Source organism: Elgaria multicarinata, chromosome 2, assembly GCF_023053635.1.
Source record: "Elgaria multicarinata webbii isolate HBS135686 ecotype San Diego chromosome 2, rElgMul1.1.pri, whole genome shotgun sequence".
In the NCBI taxonomy this organism is placed as follows: domain Eukaryota; kingdom Metazoa; phylum Chordata; class Lepidosauria; order Squamata; family Anguidae; genus Elgaria; species Elgaria multicarinata.
In genome coordinates, this window is record NC_086172.1 from 141,258,461 (window position 1) to 141,275,223 (window position 16,763).

The following is a 16,763-nucleotide window of genomic DNA, read 5'->3' on the forward strand; positions in this document are numbered from 1 at the left end:
CTATGCCTTGATCTATATAAGGCTATTAAAGAGAGAGGGAAAAGAAGCAGCTGCTGAACTTTGCAACTAAGAATCTAGTGCCTAACTTTGCTTCTTCTTTCTCCCCCCTCTTCCCTCCCAATCCCCTTTCCTTTTGAGTCATGTTTTTTTAGATTGTAAGCCTGTGGGCAGGGACTGTCTTTGTACAAATATTTTTGTAAGCTGCTTTGAGAGTCTTTTTTGGCTAAAGGGCAGGATAAAAGTGTTATAATAAATAAATAATAAATAAGGCAGAAGGAATAACCGGAGCATGTGTAACGTTTTTTGACCAAGTGACTGAACTAGGAAAGTCCCTGCTGGCTCAGAGCTGGCCTCTGTCATGGATGTACTAAGTGGCCTTAGGCAACCCACAACAGGCCTTTTCATTTGCTAATCCACTAAGCCGCCTTTTCCAACCTGGTGTCATCGAGATGGTTTAGGTGGGCTGCAACTCCCATCATCCCAGCTAGGGATGATGGGAATTGTAGTCAAAATGTCTGGATGGCACCAGGTTGGAGTTATTTATTTGTTTATTTATTATTTTTACATTTCACCACAGAACTTGATTTTGTTCTGACTTTATACTGTTAGTTTTACCCTACCCAGTGCCTGTTTACCCTACCCTGTGCCTGTTTGCTTTCTCTTCCCCTCCTTATTGTTTTATTATGGTTTTATTAGAATGTAAGCCTATGCGGCAGGGTCTTGCTATTTACTGTTTTACTCTGTACAGCACCATGTACATTGATGGTGCTATATAAATAATAATAATAATAATAATAATAATAATAATAATAATAATAATAATAATAGCCAAAGATCTCACAACAATTAACACCACAAAATACACCACAAAATACATCAGAAACTACAATATAAAAAATAAAGGCATAAAACTATAATATGGATGCACAAACTATAATAAAGCCTACAACAACAGATTTAAAACAATAGAGCTAAAATACTAAAATGTCTGGGAAAATGAAAAAGGTTTCCATCTGGGGCTGAAAAAACTACAAGAGCTTCTCTCTCTGGGAAGCTCATTCTACAACCAGGGTGCCACAGCAGAAAAGGCCCTCTTCTGGGTAGCCACCCACCTACCAAGGATTGCCATAATGAATGAAGGTGTGGAAGCAGAGGGGGCAAATTATGCCTGCTGACCCAACCCCTGACCTCCATGTGTTTATTGAAACATGTATGCAAACTCTACATTTATTTATTTATTTATTTAAACATTTGCAACCTGCCCTATATCGTTGGGATCTTAGAGTTGCATTAAACAGTATGAAACAATAAATAATGTACACAGCTAAAAACATATTAAACCATTAACAAGATAAAACCGCAAACAATAAAAACAACTAAAACTATGTACAGTTTTAGCCCTCAAAGGCTTGCATAAAAAGCCACATTTTAAGTTGCTGCCGAAACAAAGCCAGCATTGGTGCCAGCTGGCCATCCAAGGGGAGGGCATTCCAAAACCAGGGTGCCACAACAGAGAAAGCCCTCTCCCATGTCTTACCATAATGTATATCTCACATTGGTGGGATACAGAGGAGGGATCCTCTGACAGATCTCAAATCTTGGGAAGGCAGACATCCATATGAACAGTGCATGCATAGCCTGTGTGCACACAATCTGTTACCAGGAAAGGGACAAGGTATGGCTTGTTCAGTCAGAGGTGATGCACCTACAGTTTATATGTGTTTAGGCTCTATGCATACATTCAGATGAACTCATGGAGGGTCAGCGGGCATGACCCTGAACTCCGCAGCTACCTCCACGCATTCATTCACCCCAAGTTGTGGTGTGAAAAGAGCATATTTCTCAGACTCTCATCTGCAATGTGGGAATAATGACACTGACCTCATTTATAGGGTGGTTGTGAGAATTATTGATATAATATTTGTGAACTGCTTTGAACATTCAAAAGTTGCCATATAAATGCTAAGAACAGGGCCAGCACCAGGGGTAGGCATCACTGAAGACCCATAGCCATGCATAGTCCCACTGTCAACCAGCAGAAGGTTTTCATCCTGCACTTCTTCCTCCTTGCTGTCACCACCTGCCCTCTCTGAACATGCAAGCAAAGAAAAGAAAAGGAGATATGAGGAAATGCTTCTTTCATTTGCCTTGGGCTCCCTTTCTGGGCAGTTGTACAGACTGGGCCCAGAGGGAGACGCCAACTGAATGGGCAACAGAGCCCAAAATGAGAAGAGAAGAAGCCCAGTGAGGACATCTTGCCCAAGAGCCTCCAAAACCCGGAGCTGGCACTGGCCGAGTATTATGATTACTATTCCCTCCAAAGAACTATCCCCTTACCTATTTATTACATTATATTCTGCTGTTGCACCATGTCCTGCCTTGTTGGTCCCTGGCCGATGGCTGGTTGGCCACTGTGTGAACAGAGTGCTGGACTAGATGGACCCTTGGTCTGATCCAGCATCAGGGCATATCTTATGTTCTTATCCTTCGAGGAGATTAAGGCAGCATACATTACACTGCTTCTTTCCATTTTATCCTCACAATAGCCCTGTGAGGTAGGTTAGGCTGAGAGTCAGTGACTGGCCCAAAGTTACCCAGTGAACTTCATGGCCAAGTGGGGACTTGATCTGGGTATCCTCAGTCCCAATCCAACACTTTAACCAATATACCACACTGGTTGTTATGATATAGTAACAGTAATGTCACCATAACTAACACGGTTTTGCAACAGCACTCACCCCATTTCTGGTGACTTACAATTGGGCTGACTTTCCCCCCACTCTTTGGATCAGTAAAGCAAGTATTATGGGGTTCTAACTCCATTTGAACATAAAAGTGTTGCTGTTTTTTTTAATATAAAATAAAATAAAATAAAAACATTCTACGACATTTCCAAGTCTAGCTTGGAAATTCTACCCCCAAAGGAATGCATAACATTATTAAAATAAAGTACATGCTCTTAAACCATGAATTTGTTTTGCATGTAAGCTTGTCATATGTAATGAGTAAGGGCTTATTTCTTGCAGGGGGTTTACCGTGAGATCAAAGAACATAAACCAAAGTACATTTGCTTCTGTCACTGTTGTTAACTGTGGAGCCCTAGAACCTTTCATCTTCCACTAGATTTCACATATGTCTCGATGGCATTGTATCTGTCTCGAGGAGGAACGCTACCAGCGTTTTCTTTTTAAAAGTTGTTAGAAAAACTAACTTCGAACAGGCCTGAGGAACCTGCAGTTGCAAAGAGTAAATCCCGCTGACTTCATTGAGACTTACTTCAGAATAAGCATGTTTAGGAATGCGTTGTCAGTATGAAGGCTCTTGTTTGCAACAATGTTTATACTGGGTGTGTGTTTTTTAAAGTTAACATAGAGTGCTCTGGCTTTAGGTGACAGATAGTAGCAGCTGTAAATGATTGGATCAGCTGTCTGTTGGACTGAGTTAAGTGGACAGTTGGTGTTGTAGTAGACGCAGCTACAACACTCTAAGAAATTCCATGGTCGAAGATGCTTCTATAGAGCCTAATACAAAAGTCATGGTTTTATAAACACTTGCCAGACTTACATTTTAGATTAGAACAATTGCATAAGTCTGCATAGTGCCTTATATAACTCATGAGCTCTATTTAATGGCGGGAAACTTCTTTTACCCAGCAGTTATTCTAACATGGATTCTAAGTGGGCACAGTTTTTTCTATCTGTCAGTGGCACATGTGATATAATTTTCAGTAGGGCTAGCCCAAGACATTTTGCTGCCTGAGGAGGAAACATATATGCTGCCCCACACCAATCAAAAGGCCTAATGCACTCAAGGCTGTCCAAGCCATTTTTGCAACTGAGATAGAACATCTCACAAGTGCCTGTCCCTGGGGGTAAAAATACATTTATAATAAATAAATAAATATTTTCTTTTTTATTTATACCCAAAATCAGTCGCTTGAGGTGGATGTCTCACTCTGCCGCATGGTAGGACCAACACTATGGAATGTTTTATTTTAATGAAGGACTTATTTTTCATCCGTAGGATTACTATCTGATTTATTGCTGTGAAATAGCCTACAGTTTGATAAAAGAAGGCAAAGTGGACCAGTATTATGTTTTATGGTCATTATTATTATTATTATTTATTTATATAGCACCATCAATGTACATGGTGCTGTACAGATAACAGTAAATAGCAAGACCCTGCCGCATAGGCTTACAATCTAATAAAGTTGTAGTAAACAATAGAGAGGGAAGGAGAATGCAAACAGGCACAGGGAAGTGTAAACAGGCACCGGGTAGGGTGAAGCTAACAGTATAGAGTCAGAGCAAACTCAATATTTGAAGGCTATAGGGAAAAGAAAAGTTTTTAGCTGAGTTTTAAAAGCAGTGATTGAGTTTGTAGTTCTCAAGTGTTCTGGAAGAGCGTTCCAGGCGTAAGGGGCAGCAGAAGAAAAAGGACGGAGCCGAGTAAGGGAAGTGGAGGTCCTTGGGCAGGCGAGAAGCATGGCATCAGAGGAGCGGAGAGCACGAGCGGGGCAATAGTGTGAGAGGAGAGAGGAGAGATAGGCAGGAGCTAGACCGTGAAGAGCTTTGAAGGTCAGCAGGAGAAGTTTATATTGGATTCTGGAGTGAATTGGAAGCCAATGAAGAGATTTCAGAAGTGGAGTGACCTGGTCAGAGCGGCGGGCCAAGAAGATGATCTTAGAGGCAGAGTGGTGGACAGAGACCAGCGGACTGATGTGAGACGAAGGAAGGCCAGAGAGAAGAAGGTTGCAGTAGTCCAACCGAGAGATAACCAGTGCGTGAACGAGAGTCTTGGCAGAAGAGACAGACAAAAATGGTCGAATCCTGGCAATATTATACAGGAAGAAACGACAGGATTTAGCTACTGCCTCGATGTGAGGAGTAAAGGAGAGCAAGGAGTCAAATATAAAGCCAAGACTACGAGCTTCCTTGACCGGAGTAAGCGTGACATCGTTGACAGTAAGAGAGAATGAGAGGTGAGGAGAAGGTTTAGGAGGAAAAACAAGCAGTTCAGTTTTTGCCAAAGTTTCAAACGACGATGAAGCAGCCAGGCTGAGATATCTGAAAGACATGCCGAGATACGATCGTGAACATCAGGAGAAAGTTCCGGAGATGAGAGATATAATTGTGTATCGTTGGCATACAGGTGATATTGGAGGCCGTGAGATTGAATAAGCTTACCCAAGGGCAGCATGTATAGAGAGAACAACAACGGGCCAAGCACCGAGCCTTGCGGAACCCCAACAGAAAGGGGAAAAGAGGAGGACGAGCTGCCGTTAGCCGACACGCTGAAAAAGCGACCCTCTAGATAGGAGGCGAACCAGTTATAGACAGAGCCACAGAGTCCAAGGTCATGGAGGGAATCTAAGAGAAGATCGTGATCAACCGTGTCAAAGGCTGCGGTTAGATCAAGGAGAATAAGAACGGAATAATGGCCTTTAGACTTGGCAGTAAGAAGATCATTGGTGATCTTGGTAAGGGCTGTTTCAGTGGAATGCAAAGGACGGAAGCCAGATTGAAAGGGATCCAGAGCAGAGTTATTAGAGAGAAAGTCAAGACAACGAGAGTAGACCAGACGTTCCAGGATCTTTGAGACAAAGGGCAAGAGAGAGACAGGTCGGTAGTTAGACAGGGATAGTCGATCATATATGTGTGTGTATGTATGTGTACACACACACACACATAAATAAACAGAAAAAAATGTTCTCAAATGCCAGAAAAAGCTTTACTAAACCCAACACATTTTGAAAAGATATTTCTTTCCTCTCACCTCTTTCCGCACGTATCTTGTAAAATCTTGCTAATGCTTTCCCCCTGCATCAAACTACTTGCCAGCCCCATCTTTTGTTCGAGACATTAGGCATTAATGGCTCAGAATCAGCCCTTGATGCTTTCCCAATGGGAGGGATACGGAGATTTCTGTAGAGATACAGAGGCAGCTTCTTTGGGCCTGTGGACACATTTGGTAATTGGAGAAACCGTTCTCACAAACTTGGCACACTGCAGATGAAAGCATCATCCTGCTTCATCTTACATAAGAATACAGTAGTGTAAGGCTTATTACTTGAGATCTACCAGACTGAATTTGCTGATTTTTGGTTTTCAAGCTTAAGCACTATAGATAAGCAGGAAAAAAATGAAAGTTAAAAAAAAGTTCAAAGCTTGACCTTTAATAACAATTAATTTCCTCTGCATCAAACAGGCAAGGCAACCCCTCCGCCAGCAGAATGATGGATAGCCCTGCTCGGCCTATTAGTGTGACACAAAGGAGGGCCTTGGACGCTAGTGTGATACTAGCAGGAAGTGGGAGGGGGACAGAGGTGGCCAATCAGCCTGCCCGAGAGAGGAGGCAGAGCCATGCCATCTGCAAATTTTGGAGGACGATTCACTGTGCTTTAGCCTCACTGGCGTTATTCATAAGCCCATCTGTGGTGAGGGGACTGAGGGGCAAAAAACTAGGAAAGGAGCACTAGTTTCCTAAGCCCATGGCGACATGAGTTTTACATAGTTTCCTATGAATAGTTTCCTATGAATGTCTCTGAGCCCCATTTGCAGCTCAGAGGCATTCACGGGAAAAGAAGATGGGAGCAACTAGAGGCCTTCATTTTGTTTTGAAGCAAATCCAGCTAGCAGTAAGAAATGTTTTGTTTTGTTTTTTAAAGTTGGAGGGGGAGGGCACCAAGAAAGATGTCCAAAGGCACAGTGTGCCCACGGGTGTCATGTTGCCCACCTCTGCCTAGATTATCCCGCTCCCCCAGCTAGGATTCTGTAAGCAAGATCTATTTCTGAAAAGAGCAACAGAAGCAACAAGACAGAGGAGCAACAGTTGGAGAATGAGACAGATCGAGAAAGAGGCAGAGAATGAGGCTTGAGCTCTAGATGTCTAAAAGCACCTTGAGCTACTGGGCTGCCTCTGTGGGGATCTGAGGCCCAAAACACACATTACCTTAAATCTGTGTCTTTTCTTTTTTTTTACTGTTGAGTTAATACAGAGGGCCTGGTTTGGATTGGGACCTTAATATGTGTGGGTAGGTGTTTTTTTTAAAGATCCCCATCAGGCCATTGTACCTACTTTAGAGTAAGTAAGAAAGAAAGAACAAAAGACATAGCTGCTAGACACAGATTTAAAGTGTCTGAGAAATGTCTGAGAAAATGGATCTGATGCTTGTAACAGGGCTATTCCGTCTGACTTTGCTTACATTCAACCCACATATTTGTACATAAATACCAATATTACAAAAACACCATAAGCCTCTGAGTAGAAGCATTTTTCTACTCAGAAAAGACCAGGGTCAACATACTTTAAATAAATAAATAATAAAAATCCCTCCTTCCAAAAGAAAGAAAATCTAGGTAAGCATGTGCCCAAGAGAACATCTCCCTTAGGAAAGTTTGAAGATTGCAATATGTACATGTTATTTGTGGAACTCCCTGCCTATGGCAGCCAACCAAGCCTTCTCTCATTGAGTAGGGTGACCAACTGTCAGGATTTCCCCGGATTTGTCCTGGTTTTTGTTCTTTCCATGGTGTCAGGGGGGATTTTCTATAATTTTCAATAATGTCCTGGAATGACACACCTTCCCCTTTAAGGCTGCCATTAGCATGGCAGGAGGGAATGACATGCTTTCTTGAGGCACATCATTCCCCCACCCCGAGCTCCAATTGAGGTCTTAAAGGGGAAAGTGGGTCATTCGTGGACATTTTAGAAAAGGCCCCAATTGGAGTGGGTGATGGTGGTGCAGAATGAAATCCTTTCCCCTCCTCCACTCCAATCGGGTTCTTTAAGGTGGCGGGGGAATAACGTACTTTCTGCAGGACTCAGAAAGCTGCTTCCCCACACACACACACTAGGTGTCCTCTTTTTTGGTTTCCCAAATATGGTCACCCTACCATTGAGTCCTTAGAAAATTAGTTTGTTTGTTTTACTTTTTCTTAAGACCTTAGGTGCATTATAGGATGCTGTTCTGTAGTATTTGGTATTCGCTCTTGCACTTATTATTGTTTTACATTTAAAACTGTTAATGGTACCTTTATTAAAATGAAGCTGTCTTGGGGAAAACTTTGGACCTGAAAACTGGGATGTGACACTTCCCAATGTGTTATTTTTTTTTTCATAGAAAGAAATCTTGAGCTTGGTTGTTTCCAAGAATCAAGAGGCTTATTCATACTTATTATAATTAAAATATCATTATTATGACAACTGCCAATATTAATTAATTCTTGTTTTAAAGGGAGGGTCTGGGAGGCATGAGATGAGCCCTAGACTGTTTGGTGTTCATGAGAGCTGTAGTCATGGAGCTTTATTTCAGGAGCAACTGAGATACAACATTGACATTGGTTGGTTGGTTTAGGAATTACTGTTTGTTGTCTTATAGACTATCCTTTTGAACCTAAGTGCTCTGCCTTAAACATTACATGGAAAATGTCGCACACGTTTTGCCTCCCCCTTCCTTCTTTTCATTCTTGAAAATGCACACTTGGCTGCAGGTCATGCTTTAAATGTTTGAAATACCTTTGAAGCAATCATTGAGTGAGAACTCAAGAGGAGGCAGGCTGTCAATTGTTAATATGTAACACCAGTTGGCTTCTACTATGTGTATGTTATAGTGAGACTTAAAACCAACATCTGTTGTTGTTGTTATTATTGGGATATGCACTTTGCTGTTGCAACGACTCACAGAACATTAGCTTTCCAGCTGTGCCTTTTTATGAGATTGTCATGTGTACACAATTCTAAAATAATATCCAATCCACCATCCGGTGAACACTGGTGCCAATGGAGGCTTTGTTTTGTTTTTTCAAAACTGTCTTGCAGTGTGAGTACGGGCGATCTTAGAAAGGAAGCAGATTGGGAAGGAAGGAAGGATTAAACCTCCCTTCCCCATCTGCAACGGTCCTGATCTGGATCAGGGCTCCACATGCTTACTATGTAGTAAATAAAAAATAGAGGGACAGCTGCACTTTAAGTAATGAATGTAACATGTGATGCTTAGTTAGCACGAAGTACCATTTTCCTGGAAGAAAACAAATACAAATGTATCCCAAATACTTTTCACCATTGCCCTGCATTTTACACACTTTTATATGAGCGGTTTTCTTTAGTTGTAAGGGAGGGAGAAAAATGCTAGCAAAAGCATATTTGTGGGTGGGGCTGCATTTGCATGAATTGAGACATTTGTAAAGATATAACGAGAATCAAATTTGGGACTTTAATGAGGTGGTTGATCTGTTGGGCAAATTAACCCCCCACACACACACACACGAAAACAGGGTGACCACTTATACTTTGCTAAAAAGAGGAAGTGTATCACTAAAAAGGGCAAAGAGGGCAAAGATTGGCATTACATTTTCATATGTGAATTTATATGTACAGATGCCAATTTAAAAATAATTATAATTTAAATAGAAATATAACACATACTCTTTTTTATGGATTTTCAGAGGAAAGTGTTCTATTTAAATGTGTGCTCTATGTTAGGGTGACCATATGAAAAGGAGGACAGGGCTCCTGTATCTTTAACAGTTGTATTGAAAAGGGAATTTCAGCAGATGCCATTTGTATATATGAAGAACCTGGTGAAATTTCCTCTTCATCACAGCAGTTAAAGCTGCAGGTGCCCTGCCCTCTTTTAAATCTGGTCACTCTAGTATAGCTCCTGCACGTTTAACTGTTGTGATGAAGAGGGAATTTCACCAGGTTCTCCATATATACAAATGACATCTGCTGAAATTTCCTTTTCTATGCAACTGTTAAAGATACAGGAGCCCTGTCCTCCTTTTCATATGGTCACCCTACTCTATGTGAAAGGCTGTCCAGTCCAAGTCCAATTTTAAAAATACGTATTATTGTTATGAGCTGCTTTGGCATGATTTACTGGGGAGAAGGAGTATAAACAAATGCTGATGGTTAATTTAACCTACTACAGCCAGTGTTTAGTGTAGGAATCAGAGTCTTAAGAGAACAAAATATGTCTGCATCAGGATCAAGTATTCAGCAGCTTGCTGTAGATCAACTTTCCCCAACCTGGCACCTGCCAGTTGTGCTTGATTACAACTCCTATCATCCCCAGCCAGCAAGACAATTGTGATATTTGGGGTTGATGGTAATTGTAATCCAACACATCTGGAGGGTGCCAAGTTGTGGGAATTGATCAATCCACACAGTCCAAGCCATAATATACTAGAGGATTCAAGGATCCCATGGAAGTTGCCTGCAGGAGAAATAGTTGTGGATTACTCACGCAATTGAGCTAGACCGTATGCTGCAGGGGAAGGCAATGCCCCTTACCAATACAACCTATAGTAGGGTGACCATATGGAAAGGAGAACAGGGCTCCTGTATCTTTAACAGTTTATAAGAAAGGGAATTTCAGTAGGTGTCAGTTGTATGCATACAGCACCTGTTGAAATTTTCTCTTCATCACAGCAGTTCAAGCTGTAGGAGCCCTGCCATCTTAACCAGATACAAAAGTGGGCAGTCTCCTGAAGCTTTAATTGTTATTATGAAGAGGGAATTTCACCAGGTGCTGCGTGCATACAAATGAGACTTGCTGAAATTCCCTTCCCTATGCAATTGCTAAAGATACAGGAGCCCTGTCCTCCTTTTCATATGATCACCCTAACCTATAGGAAGATGCCAAAGCTCCCAACTTTCCAACAATCTGTAGAACTTCATACATGATTGCTGATGGCAGCATGCTGGCAAATGCTGCTGCTGTAAGAAAAAAACGTAAGTGCATCTGCTCAACCCTTTATACATACACAAATGGATTCCCTGGTTTATGACATTTAAAAATGTAATTAACAATGTAGGATCAGATTATTGTACATCCTTGTGGCTCATAGTCTCTTTTCTCCCTTTCTCACAGGATATATGTGAAGATATCTCTGATCACGTTGAACAAATCCATGCGCTTCTGGAGACTGAATTTTCCCTGAAGCTTCTGTCTTACTCTGTCAATGTGATCGTTGACATCCATACAGTACAGCTTCTTTGGCACCAGCTTCGAGTTTCTGTCCTGGTTCTGAGAGAGAGAATTCTACAGGGACTGCAGGATGCCAATGGGAATTACACCCGGCAGACTGATATTCTACAAGCTTTTTCAGAGGAAACAAAGGAGGTATGGCAAGTAAATATAAGAATGTACTTTTTGAACTCTCATCCTTGGTTCTGTTTGCACATCGGAGCAATTCTTAAAGGAATCCAGTTACCTTTGCTACTGGTGGAGAATATGCTTAGGTTTAGGCAATCCAGGCTAATGCTTGCCCAGTGCTGTCAGTCAATTTTGGGGCAATGCTGTCAATCTTAAATTAGTACTGCATTCATGGATTCAGAGGCCTAATCTACACCTGGCAGTTATCCCGGGGTCAGCTCGAGGTTGTCCCTGTGCATCCAAATGAGGGGATCCCAGGGTCAACTGGGGACAACCTTTCAGTTGACCCAGGATAACCGGGACCATGGTTTTCCTGATTTTTCCATGGTCCCAGGACAACCCCGTGGACTGCGGGCAGTGTGATGAGCGCTTCTGGGTCCTCCTTCCTCCCCGCGAGTAGTGGGGCTCTTCAAATGGGCATGGAGCTTTGGGGGGGGCTCCATGCCCATCAGGGATGTGGGTCAGCATTTTTGCCATCCCCAGGATGGCTCTCAGCATGTTGGGGCACTGATTATTATTATTTTTAAAAACTTACATTTCCCCTGGATCACAGCCACAATGTCGTGGGGGGGACGACAACAAATGCTGTGCCAGGAACGTCCCTCTTGTCTTCTGGGATGATGCGCTGGTGCTTAGACACAGGGGGATGATCCCAGAAGCAGGTAAGCCTCAGATCCTGCCCCCTCTCCCATCCTGGAAGGCCTCAAGGTGTAGATGAGGCCAGAGTGACTGAACAAGCTTAAATAAAGTATGAGTCTTCATGTTTGCTTCAAAGCTGAAGTGCCAGGGAAAAAACTAATTGACTGCGGAATCAAATGCAAAAGACACTTTAACCTAAGTTGTAAAGACACCTAGACTTTAGTTATGTGGGTTTCTTACATTCTGTGATTAGCACAGAGAGTGGATGCATCTATCATAATATTTTCTTTAATGGAAAGTTACAAGTTCACATTAACGACTCTCTTAAAAGAACCTTTTAAATTCACATTTTCCCCATGATTGCACAAATGTGTATGCAGAATTCTCCTGAAAACCTAAAAAACATGTGTGATAAATCTAATTTATATTATTGCAATCTGTTCAAAATGGAATGTGTTCTGCACCACAGTGTTGCTTTCCAATCCTATGGATGTGCTTCATTCCTGGAGAACTTTGCATCAGCCATAATAACCCATTCCAGCTTATTCAGCATCACAACATTTGGCATTATGCCGAGGAGATCCCACATCAAAAGCAACTTAGAAACAGCTCGTGGAAGTTGTTGTTTCAGGGCCAATTTAAACATGATGCCTGTAATGTGGAGACTGCTGAAAAGGCTATGAAAACTCCACACTTGTTGGCATCATATTTAAAAGGCGCTTACCAATTGATCGGCCCATATGCAGGTGGGACATGCATGCCAGTGTGAGATTTTCTTGCACTAGAGATGACTGACATGGACATGCTGCAAGGCAAACACTTTCTGAATGTTATACTAGCCATCTGGTGCTGTTCTAGCTCTGGTAGCCAGAATTCTGCAGGGATTGCAAACAGTGATGCAGCTAAGTAATTGCAGACCCTGGACTTAATGGTCTTCTGGGGGACGACTTTTAGATAGCTTGATGCTAAACACATTTACTTGAGAATAATCACCATTTTATTGTAGAAAAGGGAAATACATTTTTAAAGTCAAAACAATAAATGAGCATCTGTAGCCATGCCCACCCAGCACCCTTATGAAATGGTTTTAAATATAAGAAGGAAAGGCTGTTGTGTGAGTGCCATCAGTCCTGGTGAGCCCTGGCATGTCCATGCCGGCCGAGATGGTTGGCCTGCTTTCCACTGCTCCCAACCCCTATGGCCTTCTGGGTGGTCATTTGGGCCCTCGCTGGGCTGTCAGACCCTGTACTTTAACCTTGAAGTTCAATGGTAACTGCACCTCTGATTGCAAGATGTCAACGGGAATTACACCAATCCTTCTTCGCAACCTCCGCACGGCCATCTTTACGTTTAAATTAGCTCTCACCCAAGGGCCCTTGTACAGTGATGTCTGGAATAAAGTATGGGGAAAGCAGGAGGTATTATTCCAAAAGTGCTACAAACAGATTTTACTCAGAGTCATCAAAGTATCATCTAATGCCTTTTCAGCTCTTAATTGGGGAATTCTACGTTCTGCTGCAGAGAGAGAGAGAAAGAGAGAGAGAGAGAGAGAGAGAGAGAGAGAGAGACTGACTTTCCCTACTTGTTCCCAATTTCACTGAGCATCTTACTAAAGGGATAGAACATGAGCAAGGCCAGTGGATGCTACCTAAGGCTGAAGTAAGAGATTTGGATTTTCCCTAGCATGGAGCAGAACCAGAAGGATGTTGTGCTTTGACAGGATCAAGTCCTTTGGCAACATCAAAGATGTACCTTGTTCAGATTCCTGAATTTGAATTTTAAATCCAGTCTCCAGGCAAAAACATGGCAAGTTCAAACTCATCTTTAGATCTGCCATTTCATTGACTCACAGCTATCAAGACCTTGGTTGTACTATATACAAACATTGAGCATTGCAGATCTGAGCATTGTTTCCTAAACTCTCTCTTGTTCTATGTTAGCCTTCCCCAACCTGGTGACCTCCAAATACAATGCTGGCTAGGGAATGCTGGGAGTTGTAGTCCAACATGAGGGCACCAGGTTGGGGAAGGGTGTTCTATGTTTTCCTCAGGCCCACCTACCCATAGGCTCAAGTAAACCGCCCAGTGTTGTAAACCTCCCAGAGAGCTTCGGCTGTGGGGCGGTATATAAATGTAATAAAATAAATTAAAAATAAATAAATAAATAAGTAGTTATTAAGATTGGTGCTTTCTCAATTAATTCATTTAATAAGTTTGCTCTTTCCCCCTTTTTTGCTACCAACTAGTAATTTATTTGCAAAGGCCATATAGGCTTTTAAGGACAATAAGAAAATCAATGGCTACCTTCCACAGACATTGATTTGAAGAGTGGGTGGCTCTAAATCAAGACCAACAGAAATACATAGGCCCACTCCCTTCCTCTCCCACCTCCATTTCCTGTCTAAACCTGTCTCTTGCTTGCTGCTGCCGCCTCAGATTTGGTTTAGTTTGGTATGCCGTTTTACTGGGATAAACACATGGGGTCTAAAAAAAAAAAAATAGTTTGCCAAGGAGTACCTATGGAACAGCATTGTCAAAACAAACATTCCTAGATGAATACAAATTGGTCTTTCAGTCCAGAGCTATTTTCCAAGCACAAGATGTAAACAAGATTTGACAGTCATGAATATTCATTTTTGTGAACCATTACATTCTTTCTGAAAGCTGTTTGTGAAGATTCTGGTCCTAGTCCCAGGGCAACAAAGCTAGTCTGGCCAAATGCCCTCGCTTAGCAAGGCCTTTGTCTTGTAAGAGCTCATGTTGGAGTGCTGAGGCTGCCACACCCTTGTTCCTGGTTGCTTGGGCAGAGTTTTGCAAACTTGCCTTTGGCGATAAGAAAGCCTTCTGCGAGCAATTTCTGATTACTGATGCACTCAAGGCCGAAGCACATCGCATTACACAACATAAACCAAGGACTGGCGTCTGCAATGTGGTGCCTATCAGGTGTGTCTGGGTGTTTTGCCTGTGTTTGAGCATTACCAGTATGCCTTCTGTGAAATGGGTATTTTCTTGTGCTATGTGTGTATATATATGGGGGGATATGTAATGTGTATTCAGCTTCTTGATCAAGTACAATTTGTCATCTGTGAAATGGGTGATCACAGAGTCATTTTCTGTTTTGGTACACATACACTCCTCTGCCTTGTACTTAGTTCTTTGGGTAAGTTCTTTGAGCCTCAGCAGTTTGCTCTCTGGGAAATAGGTGTTTTGTGACTGGTCATACCCACCATGGCAGCCATTTTGTGAAAGTACCCACAGCATGCTCCCAAGGTACCAAATATGCCCACTGGCCCAAGTGAGAGGTGTAAAAATGATCTCCCTGTGGCAACTAATCTCCCTCCGCACCATGTTGTTCAGAAGTTCTCACCATGTCAAACCTTTTCTTGAATGACTGGCCACAGTTTTATCAGAATTCTGTTCCCCCCCCCCAAAAAAAGTAGCAATCACTTTAACATGGTGTTTTATTCTTTTATCCAATTTTGTATCGTTTATTGTTCACCGCTCCAGAATCTGTCTAGATGTAGAGCGGTATACAAATGTTGTAAACAATAAATAAATAAATATGGCTCAGAGATATCGTGCTGGAAATCTGCTCATCCCTGCTTCTCATGGGAAAGATATGATGTGTCAACTCACAACATGATGTCTGGGAGCCACAGGTTGAGTTTTTTAGAATGCTACAGTAGTGGCAGATATAAGAACATAAGAAGAGAGCCATGCTGGATCAGACCAAAGGTCCATCTAGTTCAGCATTCTGTTCACACAGTGGCCATCTAGCTGCCCACGGGAAAACCACAAGCAGGACATGAGTGTCACCGGTACTCTCTTGCCTAGGATAACCATATGAAAAGGAGGTCAGGGCTTCTGTATCTTTAACAGTTGTATAGAAAAAGGAATTTCAGCAAGTATTATTTGTATGCATGCAGCACTTGGTGAAATTCCCTCTTCATCACAACTGTTAAAGCCCTGCCCTCTTTAGCTAGAGTGACCAGATACAAAAGAGGGCAGAGCTCCTATAGCTTTAACTATTGCGATGAAGAGGGAATTTCACCTTTTCTATCCAACTGTTAAAGATACAGGAGCCCAGTCCTCCTTTTCACATGGTCACCCTACTCCCACCCATGCTCTCCAGCAGCTGGTATACTAAGGCATACTATCTCTGATACTGGAGGTAGCATATAGCCATCATGGCTGATGGCCATTGATAGCCTTCTCCTCCAGGAATTTGTCCATTCCCCTTTTAAAGCCATCCTTTTAAAGCCATTTAAGGCCCCCATCAGCAGCGGGGAGAGAGAGTGGAGGGAGACCTTAGAGTGAAGGGAGAAAATACGCAATTTCCACCCCTTGGGAAAATTGCATATTTTCCCTCACTTTGTTAATGGCAGACGAGTTCCGCCCTGACCTGCACCCCTTCTAGCATTGGGGTGAAATCTGCTGGGTGCGTCCACCTGGGCCCATGAGGGCTGGATGCAGGGTGCCTGCTGCCCTTGTGGGTCCAGGCAGGTTTTTTGCCCCAACGCTATCTCAAGCACTATTACTCAGGCATAGGATGTTACTCATATACCAGTTACTCCAAGCAAATATGTCAGTGCAAATGTTTAGGTCTCCAGTGCCAGATGGACTTTCTGTTGTATTCTTTTATTCTTAAGTATTCTTATTCTTAGGTATTCTTATTCTTTTATTCTTAAGTTCTATTCTTTTATCCTTAAGTATTTCATTGCAATGCATCCATTTTCAATTAGATTTTTTAAAAATATAATGTTCTTTTTTATATAGATCACAGGAAAAAAACAGGCCCTAATTCTGTATTTCCCATGTTTATTTATTATTATTTATTTATAATATCTTTATACTGCCTTTGCACAAATGCCACCATGGTAGTGCACAAGAATTCAAAGAAAACCATTACAATCATGTTTGGTGAGATAGGATTAAAAAAATCATGGCATCTATCCCCAGTTCAT

At 42.1% G+C, this 16,763-nt stretch overlaps 1 protein-coding gene across 3 annotated transcripts in view; it reads left to right on the forward strand.

The window, feature by feature from the left end:
* The window catches only part of AKAP6 (A-kinase anchoring protein 6), a 314,138-nt gene that overhangs the window by 91,763 nt on the left and 205,612 nt on the right, over positions 1-16,763 (forward strand). For all 3 annotated transcript variants that reach the window (XM_063117789.1, XM_063117791.1, XM_063117790.1), the window contains one exon: positions 10,877-11,128. In XM_063117789.1, coding sequence (XP_062973859.1) covers positions 10,877-11,128 — 252 coding nt within the window. The remainder of the gene's footprint in view (positions 1-10,876; positions 11,129-16,763) is intronic.